General features: G+C 61.0%; 1 protein-coding gene across 4 annotated transcripts; it reads left to right on the top strand.

Moving 5' to 3' along the window:
- Positions 1–6,832: 6,832 nt before the first annotated feature.
- BBC3 (BCL2 binding component 3) lies at positions 6,833–14,962 on the top strand. Of its 4 annotated transcripts, none has more exons than XM_008154431.3 (4): positions 6,833–7,110; positions 9,787–10,075; positions 11,405–11,595; positions 13,870–14,053. In XM_008154431.3, the coding sequence occupies exons 2-4, from the start codon at positions 9,802–9,804 to the stop codon at positions 13,984–13,986; spliced, it is 582 nt and encodes a 193-aa protein (XP_008152653.1). In that variant the 5' UTR covers positions 6,833–7,110; positions 9,787–9,801; the 3' UTR covers positions 13,987–14,053. The 4 variants fall into 4 exon arrangements, with proteins under 4 accessions (XP_008152653.1, XP_027985461.1, XP_027985462.1 ...); XM_028129661.2 differs by lacking the exon at positions 6,833–7,110 and adding an exon at positions 7,742–7,763; XM_054710971.1 differs by lacking the exon at positions 6,833–7,110 and adding an exon at positions 9,565–9,583.
- The last annotated feature ends 270 nt before the right edge of the window (positions 14,963–15,232 follow it).

The raw sequence follows: 15,232 nt of genomic DNA, 5'->3' as shown, positions 1-15,232 counted from the left end.
GTGAGAAGAGGGGGAGCCAAGGAGGGGCGTCCGGGGTTGGGGTCGCCCACAGGGGTGGGCCCTGCGGGAGATGGGGGGCGGGCCCCTCTCGCGCCCAGCCCCCCGCCCCAGCCCCGCGCGGCGGCCGAGCCCCGAGTTACCAAGTTACCGCAGGATTCGCCGGCTCCTCACTGGCGAGGCCGCAGCCAATCAGAGCGCAGCGCCGCTGTTCTCAGGCTGGAGGCCTGGAGACGCGCACCTTCCCCCGGCACCGCCGCACGCTCTCACACACACACACACACACACACACACACACACACACACACACACGGTCCCAGACACGCAGCATCGTCCCCCCCCATGCAATCACAGTGACACCCAGAGTGACATACACACGGTCCCAGGAACACAGACACACAGCATCACACAGACACCCCCAAATCGCAGGGACACAAATACAGTCCCAGGTCACACGGCACTGCCCAGACCCACCCTCACAATGACACACACAGGCAGTCTCGATGACTTTAGTCCCGAGAGCACACACTATCAGTTACAAACGTGATCACAGTGACACCCTCATAAACCACAGTCCATTTGTCCCAACACACACACTATCGCAGTGACACACAGTCACAACCATGGCCTGATCACGGTGACTCGCTACATTGCACAGACACACAGTCTCAATATATCCGTATATATAGTCCCATGGACACACAACATCACTCTGAAAAACACAACCACCAGTGACACACGTTCACAATGACACACAACACTGCAAGATGCACGTACTGGTACTGTATAACACAGCACCACGGACACACAATATTTCTGATACAATGACAGTTATGCACGCAGTCCCACTATACACGGCATTGTCCAGACACACACAATAGCATTGGCACACATGCACATCTTCCCCCCGACACATGGCAAAGCACATTAACACACACCATCATGGTGCACACAACATAACACAATTCCACTGACATCCACGGCAACACATGCAATCCCATGGACATATTGTACACACACACCACCACCATGGCATACACACACAACCCCACCGACAGACAGCATTACACAGACACAACCATAGTGATACAATCACATGGACACAGCATTACACTGGTTCATACAACCACACTAATACAATACAGTGACACCCTGTGTTCACAGACCTTCCTGCTAACACATCATTGCCACACTTATACAATCCCAATGTCACACAAACACGATCACGCGGACACACACCGTCTCACCCATGCACACCGGCACACTTGCACAAAACAGCACGATGACACAAACAACACATAGACAGACACACCATCGCACTCACACACAAGGCACCAGAACATCATATGATAGCACACTGACACACAATCACATAGTCACAACTGCCCCATGACACATGGGACACGTGTAACATGACACATGGGATACATGTAACATGCTGACACACAACACCATCCCACTGACACACACACAACCAACTGATACACAACAGCACACTGACATGGGCACACACACAGCACCCTGACACAACCACCACCCTCATATGCCAACACCCTGACACACAGCACACTGACTCCACAAACTTCCAGAGGACTCTCCAGCACACAGTCACACAAACACCCGCCCCCATCCCTGCCCTTGTCCCAGTAAGATGTGTGTGATGTGGGATACTGGGGGAGGGGATGCTGAGTGGACGTATGTGTGTGTGTGTGTGTGTGTGTGTGTGTGTGTGCGCGCTTATGCCTCCTCCTCTCGGCCCTTCTCCGGGGGGCGGGGCTGAGCGGCAGCCGCTGTTACCGGGTAAACTTCCCCGCCCCCCCCAGCGCGGCCATTAGTCAAACCCCCTCCAGGATGATGTCATCGCCTCATTCTGGAGGCTGAGTAATCCTCGGCTCCGCCCCCCACAGGTACCAGGGAAGCGGCGGGCTGCACCTGGGCTCGCCGGGGTCTGGCGCTGGGGGCGCTGGGCGGCTTTGGGTCTCCCCGGGATGGGGACTGAGGAATCTGAGCCTCTCTGGAGTGGCCCCGGGGGCTCACGTCAGGGACCCTTGAAGCTGGGGTCCCTGTTGGCCAACTAAAGGTTCTGGGGGGCTGGATCTTCCAGACCTAGGGTCCTGGGCACCCCTGGACACACGCTGGACTACTATGAGAGGCTGGGTCACCTGGCCAGGTGTCTGGAGGGGGTGGGGTGGGTCTGAGAGACTCAGGGCTCAGATTCCAGGGTCCTTGGCACTATGAGGCCGGGGACCCTGGGGTGGGGTGGAGGTAGGGAGTGCCACTGAGTAAAGGGCGTGGCTGTGGTCAGGTGCCAGGGAGATCAACAAGCCGGACCCTGGGGGAAGGGACTCAGAGGGGAGGGAGCTGGCGGGTCTGCACCCTGGGCTGGGCAGGCGGTCATCTGGATGAAATGGACTCCTGAGGGTCTGGTGACTGCAGGGAGGGGAGGTTGGAAGGGGCGAGGGTCTTCCAATAGAAACACAGCCAGGGCTGGGATGCCGCTGGGACAGAGCCGGGGGACCCAAAGGCCTGAGTCCTGTTTCCGGTGGAGGCAGGGTGCTTAGCTCTAACTTTCATAGCATCAGACAGGCCTGGGTCCCCTTCTGGGGCACCCTCAGCCCTTGTTTCCTGGGGCTGGGAAACCAGCACCTCCTCGGGGAGGGAACTCTTGTCACAGGACAGGGAATGCCTGGGTTCTTTGGGGAGGGAGGGGGCACCCCTACTTTTATAGGGTCAGGACGCCTGGATCCTTTTCCGGGGGGCGGAGGGGGGGTCCTCAGTTTCTGTCTTCAAGAGCCAAGATGCCTGAATCCTTTTTTGGGGTTCAACCAGCTCCTGTCTTCATGGGGTCAGGATGCCCAGGTTCCCAGGGAGGGGGACGCTGGGTCCCTGTTTTCCCAAGGCCAACACCAGCGTGCCTTCCTGGGGAGAGAGCCCCTGTTTCCCGCCCATCCCAAGTGCCCATCCTCGTCCGAGGGGGCGGGGCGGGGCGGAGGCAGGAGCACCGTAGCCCGTCCGGACCTCACTCGGGCCGGCCGCAGGCCGCAGGCTTGCAGGCCCTGCGCCCGGCAGCTCCCGGGGGCCCGGCTCCCCGCCCCCCGCGCCGAGGGCTCCCCCAGATCTGGGCATGCGGGCGGGCGCGGTAGCGACCAATGAGCGCGCTCGCCGTCTCCGGGAGCCGGGCCGGCTCTGCCCGCCTGGCATTGGGCACGCGGTGGGCAGCGGCGGGCGGGGCCTGGGGGGTCCTCGCGCCTGGTTGGGCCAGGCTTGTTGCTGGGTAACGGGGCGGCGAGTTTCCCCTGGCAACGGCGGCGGGTACCGCTCACTGGCTGGCCGGGAAGGAGGGGGGGCTCGGCGCAGGCAGGCCCCGCAGACCCCAGCAACAGCGCGCTGCCCCCGCCCCGCCAGGGAGCGGTAACCTTCACACGCGCCGGCCTCTCGGACCCTGCGGACGCCCAGCCCCCGCCCAGCCCCCACCGGCTCCGGTCCAGCCTCCGGGCCTGGGAGGCTGGCTACACAGGGGCGGGGTGTCGGGGGCGGGGGCGGGGCGGGGGGGGGGGGACGCAGGAGGCCCCCTCCCCACCGCGGAAAGCCAGGACTCAGGCCCTGCAGTGAAAAGTTAAGTCCTTCCCAACTCCCTCTGGCCGAGCCGAGAAACCCCCTTTCCCAGGATGGCCTACAGGGGACTGGGGAAGGGTGTGGGTCTCAGTCAAGTCGCTGGGACACATTTCTTGAACTCGCACTTCACACGGAGGCTGCTCCCGCCGGCGCCGCTCTGAGTGCCTTACCAAGAGGCAGTCCTTTAACCTTCACATTTAACTTCTGGTCCTGTGGTGAAGTCACTGAGGCACAGAGAGGGGAAGCTGCTTGATCAAGACCATCCTTTGAACCCAGGTCGCCTGGCTCAAGTGTGGTCGTTTCTTCACTTCCCTGTGCCGTAGGCTATCCCTTTGAGAGGCGTTACTATTCCAAACGAGAAGCTGTGCACCTCGGGCCACTGGTTTGGAACCCCTGCCCCAACCTAAGGGCCATGGTGTAAAGTCCTTGTTTAGATTCTCAGAGAGTCAGGAGACCCCCTCCCTGGCAGTAGGAATGCTGGGGAACGTGTATCAAAGCACCCACTAGGCCCTAGTGCTTTATTTTTATTGACCGTCTCACTGCAAAATCCCCTGAGGTAGGGCCCTTTATTGCCCCAACTCACAGAGGAGGAAGTTGAGGCACAGAGACATGGCCACTTGCCCAGGGTCACACACAGCCAGTGGATGGCAGAGCTGGGCATTCTAACTCAGGCCATCCAGACCCAGAACCCTCCTGGGTGAGCTCAGCCTGAAGGCTTTGGGGGATGGGCCACAGCTGTGGGCCTGGTCTCAGAAGATAGTGTATCATGATTTGGAACAGGATCTGGACTCAATAGTGGGAAGGATCTTGACTGGTGACACTGCTTATGGCCTGGTGACTCCTGGCCCTTTCCTGCTCTCCTCTCCCCGCCCCCGCCCCCACCCAGTCAAATTCCTCCAGTTCTTCCCACTCATTTTCTTCTCAGAAAATCATTCCAGCACATCTGGTCTACTGGTGTTTAGTCCTAGACTGGGCAGCTTGAGGGCACTGACCCGTGAGTGAGGGGTACTGGCTGGACTGGGAGCTGGCCCAGGGCTGGGCCTGCCTCTCTCTTAACTTCATCACTGCCAGGCACAGAGCAAACACAATGCCCAGTTGCACAGGTGCTAACATTTATTAGGCACCTACTACATGTCAGACCCTGCACTCAATGACTTCCATGCACGAGCTCAGTGGTTAAGCATTGACCTATGAACCAGGAAGTCACAGTTTGGTTCCTGGTCAGGGCACATGCCAGGGTTGCAGGCTCCATGCAGGAGTCAGCCAATCAATGATTCTCTTTCATCATTGATGTTTCTATCTCTTCCTCTCCCTTCCCCTCTGAAGTCAATAAAAATATTTTTAAATAAATACATAAAGTCGCATTTCTCAATAAACTTGAATAAAAACAATAAGATCCACGAAAGTGATTTCACACCCCACGGTTTGCTCATGACCCACAGTTTGAAAAACACTGGACGGAAGAAAAGAAGGAAGGGGGATGAACACATTAATGAATGGGGAAAGGGAGGGAAGGAGGGAGGTCGAATCAGCCCCCCATATTTAAAGCTGGGAGAGTTCAAGTGGTGTCTGCACTTCCAGCTTCTCTTGGGAAATTGTAGGGTCTGGCCCTGGTGGAAGCGAGTCTGAGCACCCGAGCAAGGCCACTATCGCTCAGGACTGGCACCTCTTCGTGGCCAGCTCAGTGCTAGGCACTCAGAGGCAACTCACCCTGTGGTGACATGGTGTGGTGAGGGGTGTGACAGAGAGGGAATGGAGAGTTCAGGGGAGACAGAGCCCAGGGCCCTGGGGGAAGGAAGGACAGGGATGAGCCGGTCAGGCTGGGTGGGAGTGACCATGGGAAACTGAGAAGGGAAAGGGAATTGAAACCCACAAGACAGGGTGAGAGTCGGTGCAGGCGCTGCCCGGGCATGCTCACGCCTGGTGCCTGGGGTTCCGTCTGGCCCTGGGTTCCCTGCCAGATGTGTGGCAAGTGTGACCCGCTGCTCCAGAGTGTGTCCCCTCGGTGGGCGAGCCAGTTAGCAGCAACTTGTCACAGGTGTGATTGTGTGTTGCAGACCAGTTTCTTTCTTTTTAAATATTTTTTTTTATTGATTTCAGAGAGGAAGGCAGAGGGAGAGAGAGAGAGAGATAGAAACACCAATGCTGAGAGAGAATCATTGATCGGGGATGGAGCCTGCAACCCGGGCATGTGCCCTGACCAGAATCCAACCATGACCTCCTGGTTCATAGGTCATGCTCAACCACTGAGCCACACTGGCCGGACATGGCCAGTTTCTTTATGTCTGACTTGATCTATGCCTGTGAGGGTCAACCTTTTAAAAAAATATGTTTTTATTGATTTCAGAGAGGAGAGGGAGAGAGAGAGATAGTAACATCCATGATGAGAGAGAATCATTGCTGGGCTGCCTCCTGCACACTCCACACTGGGGATCGAGCCCGCAACCCGGGCACGTGCCCTCGGCCAGAATGGAACCAGATCCCGCAGGCCGAAGCTCTATCCACGGAGCCAAACCAGCCAGGGCCGTGAGGGTCCATTTTTGCCAGGGTTACTGTGTCAGCTGTGAGCTGGTGTGGCTGTGTTTGTGTGTGTCCCCGGGAGAGTGTCATCTAGTTCAAGCGGTATGTCCAGGTATCCATGACAGCTGTGCGTGCGCGTGGGTGCGCGCGCACTCGCGGGCCTGCTCAGGGGGAATGTCACGAATGTGAACTCGGTCCGTGCGTGGGTCTGGATGCGCTCCTCAGTGTGGGTGTCTGTGCACCTGTGTGTGTCGTTCTCGCCGGGTCCGTCTGCCCGTCCCGCAGGCACCCGTGTCAGAGAGCGCGCCTGCGTCCGGGTGCCCAGGGGTGTGTGTGAGGACGTGCCCAGGGGAGCTGGCACTGCGTCTCCGCGCCCCTGTCCAAGGTGCGCCTTGTGAGTCCGCGGCCCTGCCAGCACGTGACTTTGTGTACCCGGGAGCGCGGTTCCGGGGTGTGTGTCTGTGGGTCCCAGTCAGTGTGTCAGTGTGTCAGTGTCTGTGTCCGGCTGTCCCGCGGTCGCCCTGGGCCAGGCCCCGCCCCACCCCCGCTGCAGGGAAACCCCCCGCGCCGAGTTAGGGGGCGCGGCCCGCGCCAGCAAGTCCCGACTTGTCCACGGCGGGCGGGCGGGGCCGTGGCGTCACGCGGGGGCGGAGCGTGGGACCCGCCGGGCGGGGGCGGGGCGGGGCGGGGCGGGGCGGGGAGCAGCCGAGCGGCCCAGGATCCGCCGGGCAGCCTGAGACGCGGCGCGAGCCACATGCGAGCGGGCGCCTGGCGGCCGCAGCAACAGAATCGGCAGCGGCGGCCACGACGTGGACGCGCCTGCGGCTCGAGCAGCGGCGGCGACAGCGACAGCAGCAGCCACTGCAGTTAGAGCAGCAGCAGCAGTCGCCGCAGGGAGCGGCGCTTCGCGGGCGCGCCCTCCCGACGGAAGCCGCCCGCCCCCATCGCCGCCCCCTCTGGCGTGTTCATGCCCCCGGGGTGAGTGTGCTCACCTCGAGTCCCGCGGGCCGCGATTGGCCAGGCCGGGTGGGCTCCCTGGAGGAGGTGGCGGGAGTGCACGCGGAGGGCACTGGGGGCGCACTACAGCCCCGCCGCATGCCTCCCTCTCTCCCCACCCTCTGCCCCCAGGAGGGACTCTGGGCTGGGCCGGGCTGGGCTGGGCTGGGCTGGGCTGGGGTCGCTGGGCTGGAGGCACTGAGGTCCAGGAGCGCAGGTGCCTAAGCGGTCTGGCGGGTTTGTTTACAAACAATGGGGTGCGGGCTCGACAGCGCCCCCTGGCGGTCAGTGCGGCCCCGGGGAAGTGAGTCGACCCCGACTGCCCCGTCCCCCGCAGTCCGCAGTCCGGGAGGGGTGGAGGTAGGGGTACGGAATGGAGGGGCGGCCACACCCCGGGCGCGCACCCGCTGGGGGCGGCGACAGGGGGCGGCTTGCGGCCGCGGAGTCTGCGGCTCCTGCGGGCGGGGGCTGCGCCCCAGCAACAGCCGGTTATTGGCCCCGCGCTCGCCTGGCGGGCGGGGCGGGCGCACGTGGCGGCGGCGGGGTTGGGGGGCTGTGACAGCGCAGGGGGGCGTCTGGTCCCGCCGTGGGAGCGCGCGTGTGCGGGGTTGTGGATCTGCAGGTGTCTCGCCTGGGTGTGTGCGTGTGTCTGGCTCCGAGTTTGTGCCGGGGTCCGCAGGGAGTGGCGGTGTCCGTCCGGGGGAATGTTGGGGCTGTGGCCTCTCGGGGCGTGTGCGTGAGTCCCCGTGTGTGTTTGTGTGTTTGGAGTGCTGCTGTGTCTGCCCTGCCTGAGGGGCGGGCTCTGTTTATGTGGGGTACGTGTGTGTGTTCTCTGTGAGAGTTGCTGTGTATGCTGTGTGGGGGGGATTCTCTGCGTCCGTGTTGTTGGGCGTGCTAGGTTGCTGTGTGTTGTTGGAGTGAGCTGTGTGTGTGTGCTTCTGTGTGTCTCCTGCCCGATGTGTTGTTTGTGTGTGCTCATGTGTCTTGCCTGTGTGGACTGTCTGTGACTGTGTCTATCTCCAGGGCATGTGTCTCAGCTAAGCGTTGGTGATGAGTGCCTGCTGAATGTGATGCCAGGTGTCTGTGAGTTCTGCATGGTGTGTGTGTGTGTGTGTGTGTGTGTGTGTGTGTGTGTGTGGTGGGGGGTTGTCTCGGTCTCTGTTTGGCTTGTATGTCTGGCATCGGTGTCTGGGAATTGAGGACCGCGTCTCTGTGGGGTCTGTGCAGTGCAGTCAGTGGGTGTTGCTGGCAGCCTCTCGCATGGGGCTTGTCTGAGCCCGTGTGTGTGTGTGTGTGTGTGTGTGTGTGTGTGTGTGTGTGTGTGTGTTGGGTCTGAGGGGTTTGTCTCCGCGATCGGCTGGCTCATGTGTGTCATGTGGGCTGCGTGTGTGTAGTGTTTATGTCGGTCACGTGAGACCAGTGTTTTCTGTGGGAGCTGGAGGTGTGCGTGCTGCCAGGGCCGTGGGATTAGAGTTGGCTGGTGTGTGTGGTGTGTCGGGACTGACAGTTGGTGACGGTGTTTTGAGGTTAGGGAAGGAGGGTGGGTTGATGTTCTCTTCTGCTGTGGGGTCTGTGTGTCGTTGCTGGAACGTGTGGTGATGCGTCTGGGTCTGCTGACATGTGTCTGTGTGTGCCTGATTTACATGTGTCCTGGGGTCCAAGAGTTGGTGGCAAGTAGGCATGTTTCCGTGGCGTTGGTCTGTGTGAGTCCGTTTTGTGTTGATATGTGTGTGAGTCCTGAGGTGTGCATGCCTTACCTCTTGGGTGTATATGTGTTTGAGGAGTGTGTGTTTCTGTCTGTGCTTGTATTGGCTGATTGTGTGCGTGTCAACGTGTGTGTGTGTGTGTGTGTGTGCATGGGCATATCCACAGTGGGTCAGTGTGTGAGGTTCTGACTATTTGTGCGGGGGGGGGGGGGGGGGATGGGTTGTGCCAGGCAGCATGCATTGTTTGTATAGCTCTTCTGACGGTCTGTGTGTTCACATTTGGTCAGTGTTCCTGTGTGTGTGTGTGTGTGTGTGTGTGTGTGTGTGTGTCCTGTGTACTGAGTAGCAATGCCCGACACTGGGACCATCTCAATGTTTCTGTGCAAATGGGAGATGAGGTGGGAGGTCGGGGCTGGCCAGTCCTGCCTGAGCCCTCGTGTGTGAGTGTGTGTGTGTGTGTGTGTGTGTGTGTGTGTGTGTGTGTGTGTGTGTTGGGGGAGCCATCCCAATGCCTGGCTGCCCTCCGTGCATGCCCATACTGTGTCCCAAAAGTGACCCCCCCCAGCCCCTGTCCTGTTGGGTGAGTTTGTGTTGTGGGGCCATCAACCCTCACACTCACACACCCGGCATCTGGGTCCTGTGTGAGCTCTTGAACTTGCTGTGAGAGCCAGCCTGTGCCCCCCTGTCCCTCCTGTGTGCCCATCAGCATGTGTTTGGGAGGCTGCCCCTGCGGAGCCCTGGGTCCCTAGGTGGGTGTGTGTCTTGTGTGACCATCACACATACCTCCATCTGGGCCCAGTGTGCGTGGTGGGTGCCGCCCCTGCCCTGTGTGTACTCGTCGTTGTGTGCAGGAGTGGAGGTGCCAGTGGACCCTGTAGGGGGTGTGTATTGGGGGGCCCTGGTGACCCCTGCACTTGCCGGCTGACGGCGCCCTTCTCTTCCTGTCCTGCAGGCCCCAGGGAGCACCATGGCCCGAGCACGCCAGGAGGGCAGCTCCCCGGAGCCCGTAGAGGGCCTGGCCCGTGACGGCCCTCGTCCCTTCCCACTCAGCCGCCTGGTGCCCTCAGCTGTGTCCTGCGGCCTCTGTGAGCCTGGCTTGCCTCCTGCCCCTGCCACCCCTGCCCTGCTGCCAGCTGCCTACCTCTGCGCCCCCGCTGCCCTGCCCGCTGTCACTGCCGCCCTAGGGGCCCCCCGCTGGCCTGGGGGTCCCCGCAGCCGCCCCCGAGGCCCGCACCCCAACGGTGAGTGCCCACCCCGCACCGGGATGTTGAGAGCTGGGAGAGAGACACTGAGGAACTGGCCAAGTGGGAGCGGGTGGGGGGAGGTGGCGAGCTGGCCGGGCCACAGGGAGGGTGTGGCCAGTGTGGTCTTTGTGTTGCAAGAAGCAGGAAGACGGAGTAGGAGGCTGGGGGTGGGGGAGGCCGAGTGGGAAGTCCCTCCTGGAATCCGACTGCAGTCCCTGAGTTGCAGCCCGTGGCCTTTTCCGGGCCGGGGGCAACAGCTGTTTCCCAGCCCCTCTCCCCTCCTCGGGGTGCCCTCAGTCCCCTGGGGGGGTAGTGAGAGAGGGTGTGGGCGGAGAGGGAGGATGGGCACTTCAGGACTTTGGGGAGGGGTCGAGGGTGGCCTTTGGCCAGGATCTGGGTCTTTTTGGCCAGGGCCCGCCCTCTGCGGTCCAGGAGGAAGGAGGGGGGAGGGGCCATTGTGTTGGGAAAGTGTGTCTGTGTGTGGAGGGGTGCGTCTTGGGGAGGGAAGGGTTAAAGGTCTCCTGCCTGATGGGCCTTTAACCCTGTGGTGCCCGGCAGCCCCATGCCACCGGCAGGGGAAGACTGTCCCGGTTTCCCTCCAGCCCCACCCTGTCCCCAGGGAGGCTGGGAGAGAGGAACTTCTCCAACTCAGTTCCCTGGCAGTGAGGCAAGATGGGACTCGATTTCAAGACTAGAGTCTCAGGTGTGGAAACTGAGGCCCTGATATGTGGCTCAGGGATCCCCGCAGGCCAGGACCTGGGGTGGTGACAGGAGGAAGAGAGGTCAGAGGAGGGGGTGGGGCAGGAAGGCACCTCCTGCATCCCCAGCCCCCTGGCGGGGGCGCCCAGCAGCCCGCCCGGCCTCTGGTCAGGCCCCTGCCACTTCCGGGGGCGTGGCCTCCCTGTGGTTGGACACCAGAGGGCAGGAGACCTGAGGCTTGTGACTCTGGGTGTAGTCAGTGGCTGTATCCCCGTGTGACCTTGGGCCACTTCTCAGCATGGGCCTCAGTTACTCCATCTGTGAAATGGAGCGGGCCGTGCCTGGCCCTGTTTTGGAACAGAGGTGCTCAGTTGGGATACGAGGAAGGTCCTCCAGACCAACGGGAGCAGAGAGGCCGCCCAGGACCTCTTCTGGCTTTATGGCGCCTGGGGAGACACATCGGGCTCCAAGAGGGGAAAACGGAATCGCTAGAGACGAGGCGGGGGGCAGAAGGGAAATCGGACGCTTAGGAAAGGGCGACGCAGGCCCTGGCTAGCCAGTCCCTCGGGTGCACTTCGGGGCCCATGGAGGTCATGGGTGTTGACCATCCCCCTCGGCTTTTCCCAGGTCCTCAGCCCTCACTCTCGCCCGCGGAGCAGCACCTGGAATCGCCGGTGCCCAGCGCCCCGGGGGCCCTGGCGGGCGGCCCCACCCAGGCAGCCCCGGGAATCCGGGGGGAGGAGGAGCAATGGGCCCGAGAGATCGGGGCACAGCTGCGGCGAATGGCGGACGACCTCGACGCGCTGTACGAGCGGCGGGTGAGTGCTGGGGGAGGGGTAGACGGCAGGTGGGACTTCCCGCCGGGAGGGGCTGCGGGCGGCCCCGCCAGATGTGCGGCAGCTGTTGCCCTGCGCGGCGGGGTCGCGCCGGGGACAGGCAAGTGGGAGGGGCGGCGTGGCCGCGGAGCTGCCGAGCGCCCGCGCGGCGGCTGGCACAGCCCGGGCCGGGCGGCAGGAGCGCTGCGGCGCGCCCGGGCCGCGGCCGGGGGACTGAGGGCGGCGCTCGCCCGAGCGGCTCATATATCCCGGGCTATTTATAGCCGGTGAGTCAGCAGCGGCGGCGCGGCCGCGCCCGCCCCCCCCCCCCGCCGCGCGGCAGGCGGCGCGCACACCGCTCCCCGGCCGCTCGGGGGCGGGGCCTAGGGCCCCTCCCCGCTGGAGGCCCCGCCCCCGAGCCAGCAGCCCCGCCTCTGCTTAAAACAAAATATTGGAAGCCTGCCGCAGAGAAGAGAGAACACCAGACACCAGGGCGTCCACACGGCTCTGTCCAGCCCCGACATGACACCCGCACCGCTTGCTTATTCAAAGAAAAACAAAACCCGGAGGTTGTGAAGCCCCTTGTTCCCTCCGTGACCCGCCCCCCCTCACGGTTCCCAAGGAAAACTTACAATCGGGGGTCCCATTCCTCTGCAGGTGTTGATTCTTTTTTTTTTTTTTAATATAATTTATTGATGTTTTTACAGAGAGGAAGAGAGAGGGATAGAGAGTTAGAAACATTGATGAGAGAGAAACATCGATCAGCTGCCTCCTGCACACCCCCCACTGTTTTTACAGAGAGGAAGAGAGAGGGATAGAGAGTTAGAAACATTGATGAGAGAGAAACATCGATCAGCTGCCTCCTGCACACCCCCCACTGGGGATGTGCCCGCAACCAAGGTACATGCCCCTTGACCGGAATCGAACCTGGGACCCTTTAGTCTGCAGGCCGATGCTCTATCCACTGAGCCAAACCGGTCAGGGCTGCAGGTGTTGATTCTTTTACCCCATATTTACCAGGCCACAAACCATGCTTAGGGCCGTGGGGCGTTTTTGGCATAACATACGGGGTGTCCCCCAAAAATGTATACACACTTTAACAGCTGATAGTTCAATTTTGAAAGTGAAATGTATTTTAATAAACACTTCCTTTGTAATTATTCAAAGTGTGTGTATACATTTTTTGGGGGGACGCCCTGTAGATAGAGTGTGTGTTTCTCTCCAAACTTTGTCCCCTCTCCGTTTATACTTGAGCTTCATCCATATGGGCTGGAGAGCTCTGAGTCCCTCATTTTCCCTGGATCAACATCTAGTGTCCGTGTTTATTTACCCATTGTTGGATCTTTAGGAATTTTTTTTTTAAATGTTTCAAATTTGATTTATTGGCTTTCTTCTTGGCTGCTCCAAATGGTGCCCTCCTGTGTCTCCACGGGACATGCCTTGGTGGTCTGCCCTCCCTCAGCCTTAGTAAACGGCTGCTCGCTTGCTCACCGGGGTGGCTGTGGCTTGGAGCGCCTGGAGGCTGTGGAATGGGGGCAGGCCTTTTAACTTGTGCCAATCCGAGGGGTTCCCTTTGCTCCATCCTGCCTACACGAGTCGGTGGGAAGTGATAAGGAGGCAGGCTGGTACCAGGTACCCTACCCCGGGCACCCATTTTAGGACCATCATTAGGATGGTTTATCTGGCCTTGTTCTCATCTCTGAGATGGGTTTCTCCTTCCCAGGATGGGGGTGGGCGAGTGCTGTAACTTGCCTTTTTCATTTTTACTGGGGCGAGTCTTGTGTCTAGCTTCCTTCTTTCCTAACACTGGAGCTGAGGGGGTCCTAGAGGCACCCCAAGCCCTTATGCTCTCTCTAGAGAGAGGGCAGGGGTCAGCTTCGCCTGGACATACTTCGTACAGCCTCAGCGCAGTTCTCCTCCGACCACAGATTGTTCGAGAACCGCTGACTGTGGGCGCCCTACTCCCTTCTCTCCAGCTCGCCAGCCTCTGAGGGGAGGGCAGGATGGGCTGCGATCCAGCCCACCCCTCGGCCCCATGGTACTTTGGTTGGGTGACCAGATCCCAGCTAATATGCACCCAACACTCACTGTCCTTCCTCGAGGTGACGACATGGGCCCAGATGGGCAGGGGAGCTGGGATGTGGGCCCGACGGACAGTAATAGCAGCTGCTTCGCAGGGTTGTTTGAGGATGTAGCTCACTCTTAGAACCCCGTGCTGCCCCTCCCTGCCCTTGGACCTGACCACCTCCTGACTTCCTCTTCTCCCTCTTTCCCCAGAGGCAAGAGGCGCAGCAGCGACACCGCCCCTCGCCGTGGAGGGTCCTGTACAATCTCATCCTGGGACTGCTGCCCTTGCCCCGGGGCCGCGGAGCCGCAGAGATGGAGCCCAATTAGGTGCCTGCACCTGCCTGGTAGACGTCGGGGACTTGGGGGGCAGGACCCTCCCACATCCTGACGCCCTGGCCAGCACAGGGGACATTTTCTGCACCATGTAGCATACTGGACCAGAGCCCTGCCTGTCCCAGGGGCGGGCCCGGCAGCCACTCCAGCCCCAGCCCCGGCCCCGCCTGGGGCGCACTGTCGGAGATGTGGACTCCTGGGCCCCTGGCTGAGAAGCCAGGGCAGAGAGGGCTGATGGACTGACTCAGCGTCTGAAGGCGGCGGTGACCGAGGGGGTGGGGACCGAGCCGCCCGCCTCTGCCGCCCACCACCATCTCAGGAAAGGCTGCTGGTGCTGGCTGCCCGTTCCAGCTGCAGGGGTGACACTGGGGGGGTCCCTCCCAGTGCTCCTTCACTCTGGGCCTGGCCTCAGGCCCCTGGTGCTTCCCCCCCTCCTCTCGGGGAGGGGGCCCGTGAAGAACAAATGAGCCAAACGTGACCACTAGCCTCCTGGAGCCAGAGAATGGGGTGCGTCTGCCGGCTGCCCCAGCCCAGCGCCCAGCCATCTTCCCTGAGCCAGCGGCGGGTGGTGGGCATGCCTGCCTCACCTTCATCTGGGGGTGGCCAGGAGGGCCCAGACTGTGAATCCTGTGCTCTGCCCGTGACCACCCCCCTCCCCCATCAATCCATTGCATAGGTTTAGAGAGCGCACGTGTGACCACTGGCATTCATTTGGGGGGTGGGATATTTTGGCGGAAACCGCCCCAGCCTTAGTCCCCAGGGCGAAGCGCTGGGGGGAAGAGGGGAGTCAGGGAGGGGGAATCTCAGAAGAGGGAGGAGTCTGGGAGTGGGGAGGGACGGCCCAGCCTGTAAATTACTGTACATGCACTGCTGTAGATACCGGAATGAATTTTCTGTACATGTTTGGTTAATTTTTTTTGTACATGATTTTTGTATGTTTCCTTTTCAATAAAATCAGATTGGAACAGTGGATCCTCTCTCTGCTCTCCTTCCCCGCCCGTGACCGGGGCAGAGCCGCTGGGACCCGCCGGGGCCCACGGGCACACCCGTCCGCAGCTGCTCCTCAAGGAGCCGGGCGGCTCAGTCCCCACCTGTTCCGCTCCCACTCGAAGCAAAGTCCCGTGAGGTGTGGGTTGGGGTCCTTTCTCAGTGTTCTCCCCCTGGATAAAGTAGGTCATGGGGGCTCCGTATTGACTGAGTGACTGTGTGACCTGCAGCTTATTCAGCAGCACCACCGTGA

This window comes from Eptesicus fuscus, chromosome 21 (assembly GCF_027574615.1).
Source record: "Eptesicus fuscus isolate TK198812 chromosome 21, DD_ASM_mEF_20220401, whole genome shotgun sequence".
NCBI lineage: Eukaryota > Metazoa > Chordata > Mammalia > Chiroptera > Vespertilionidae > Eptesicus > Eptesicus fuscus.
This window is presented reverse-complemented; position numbering and strand designations above follow the sequence as displayed.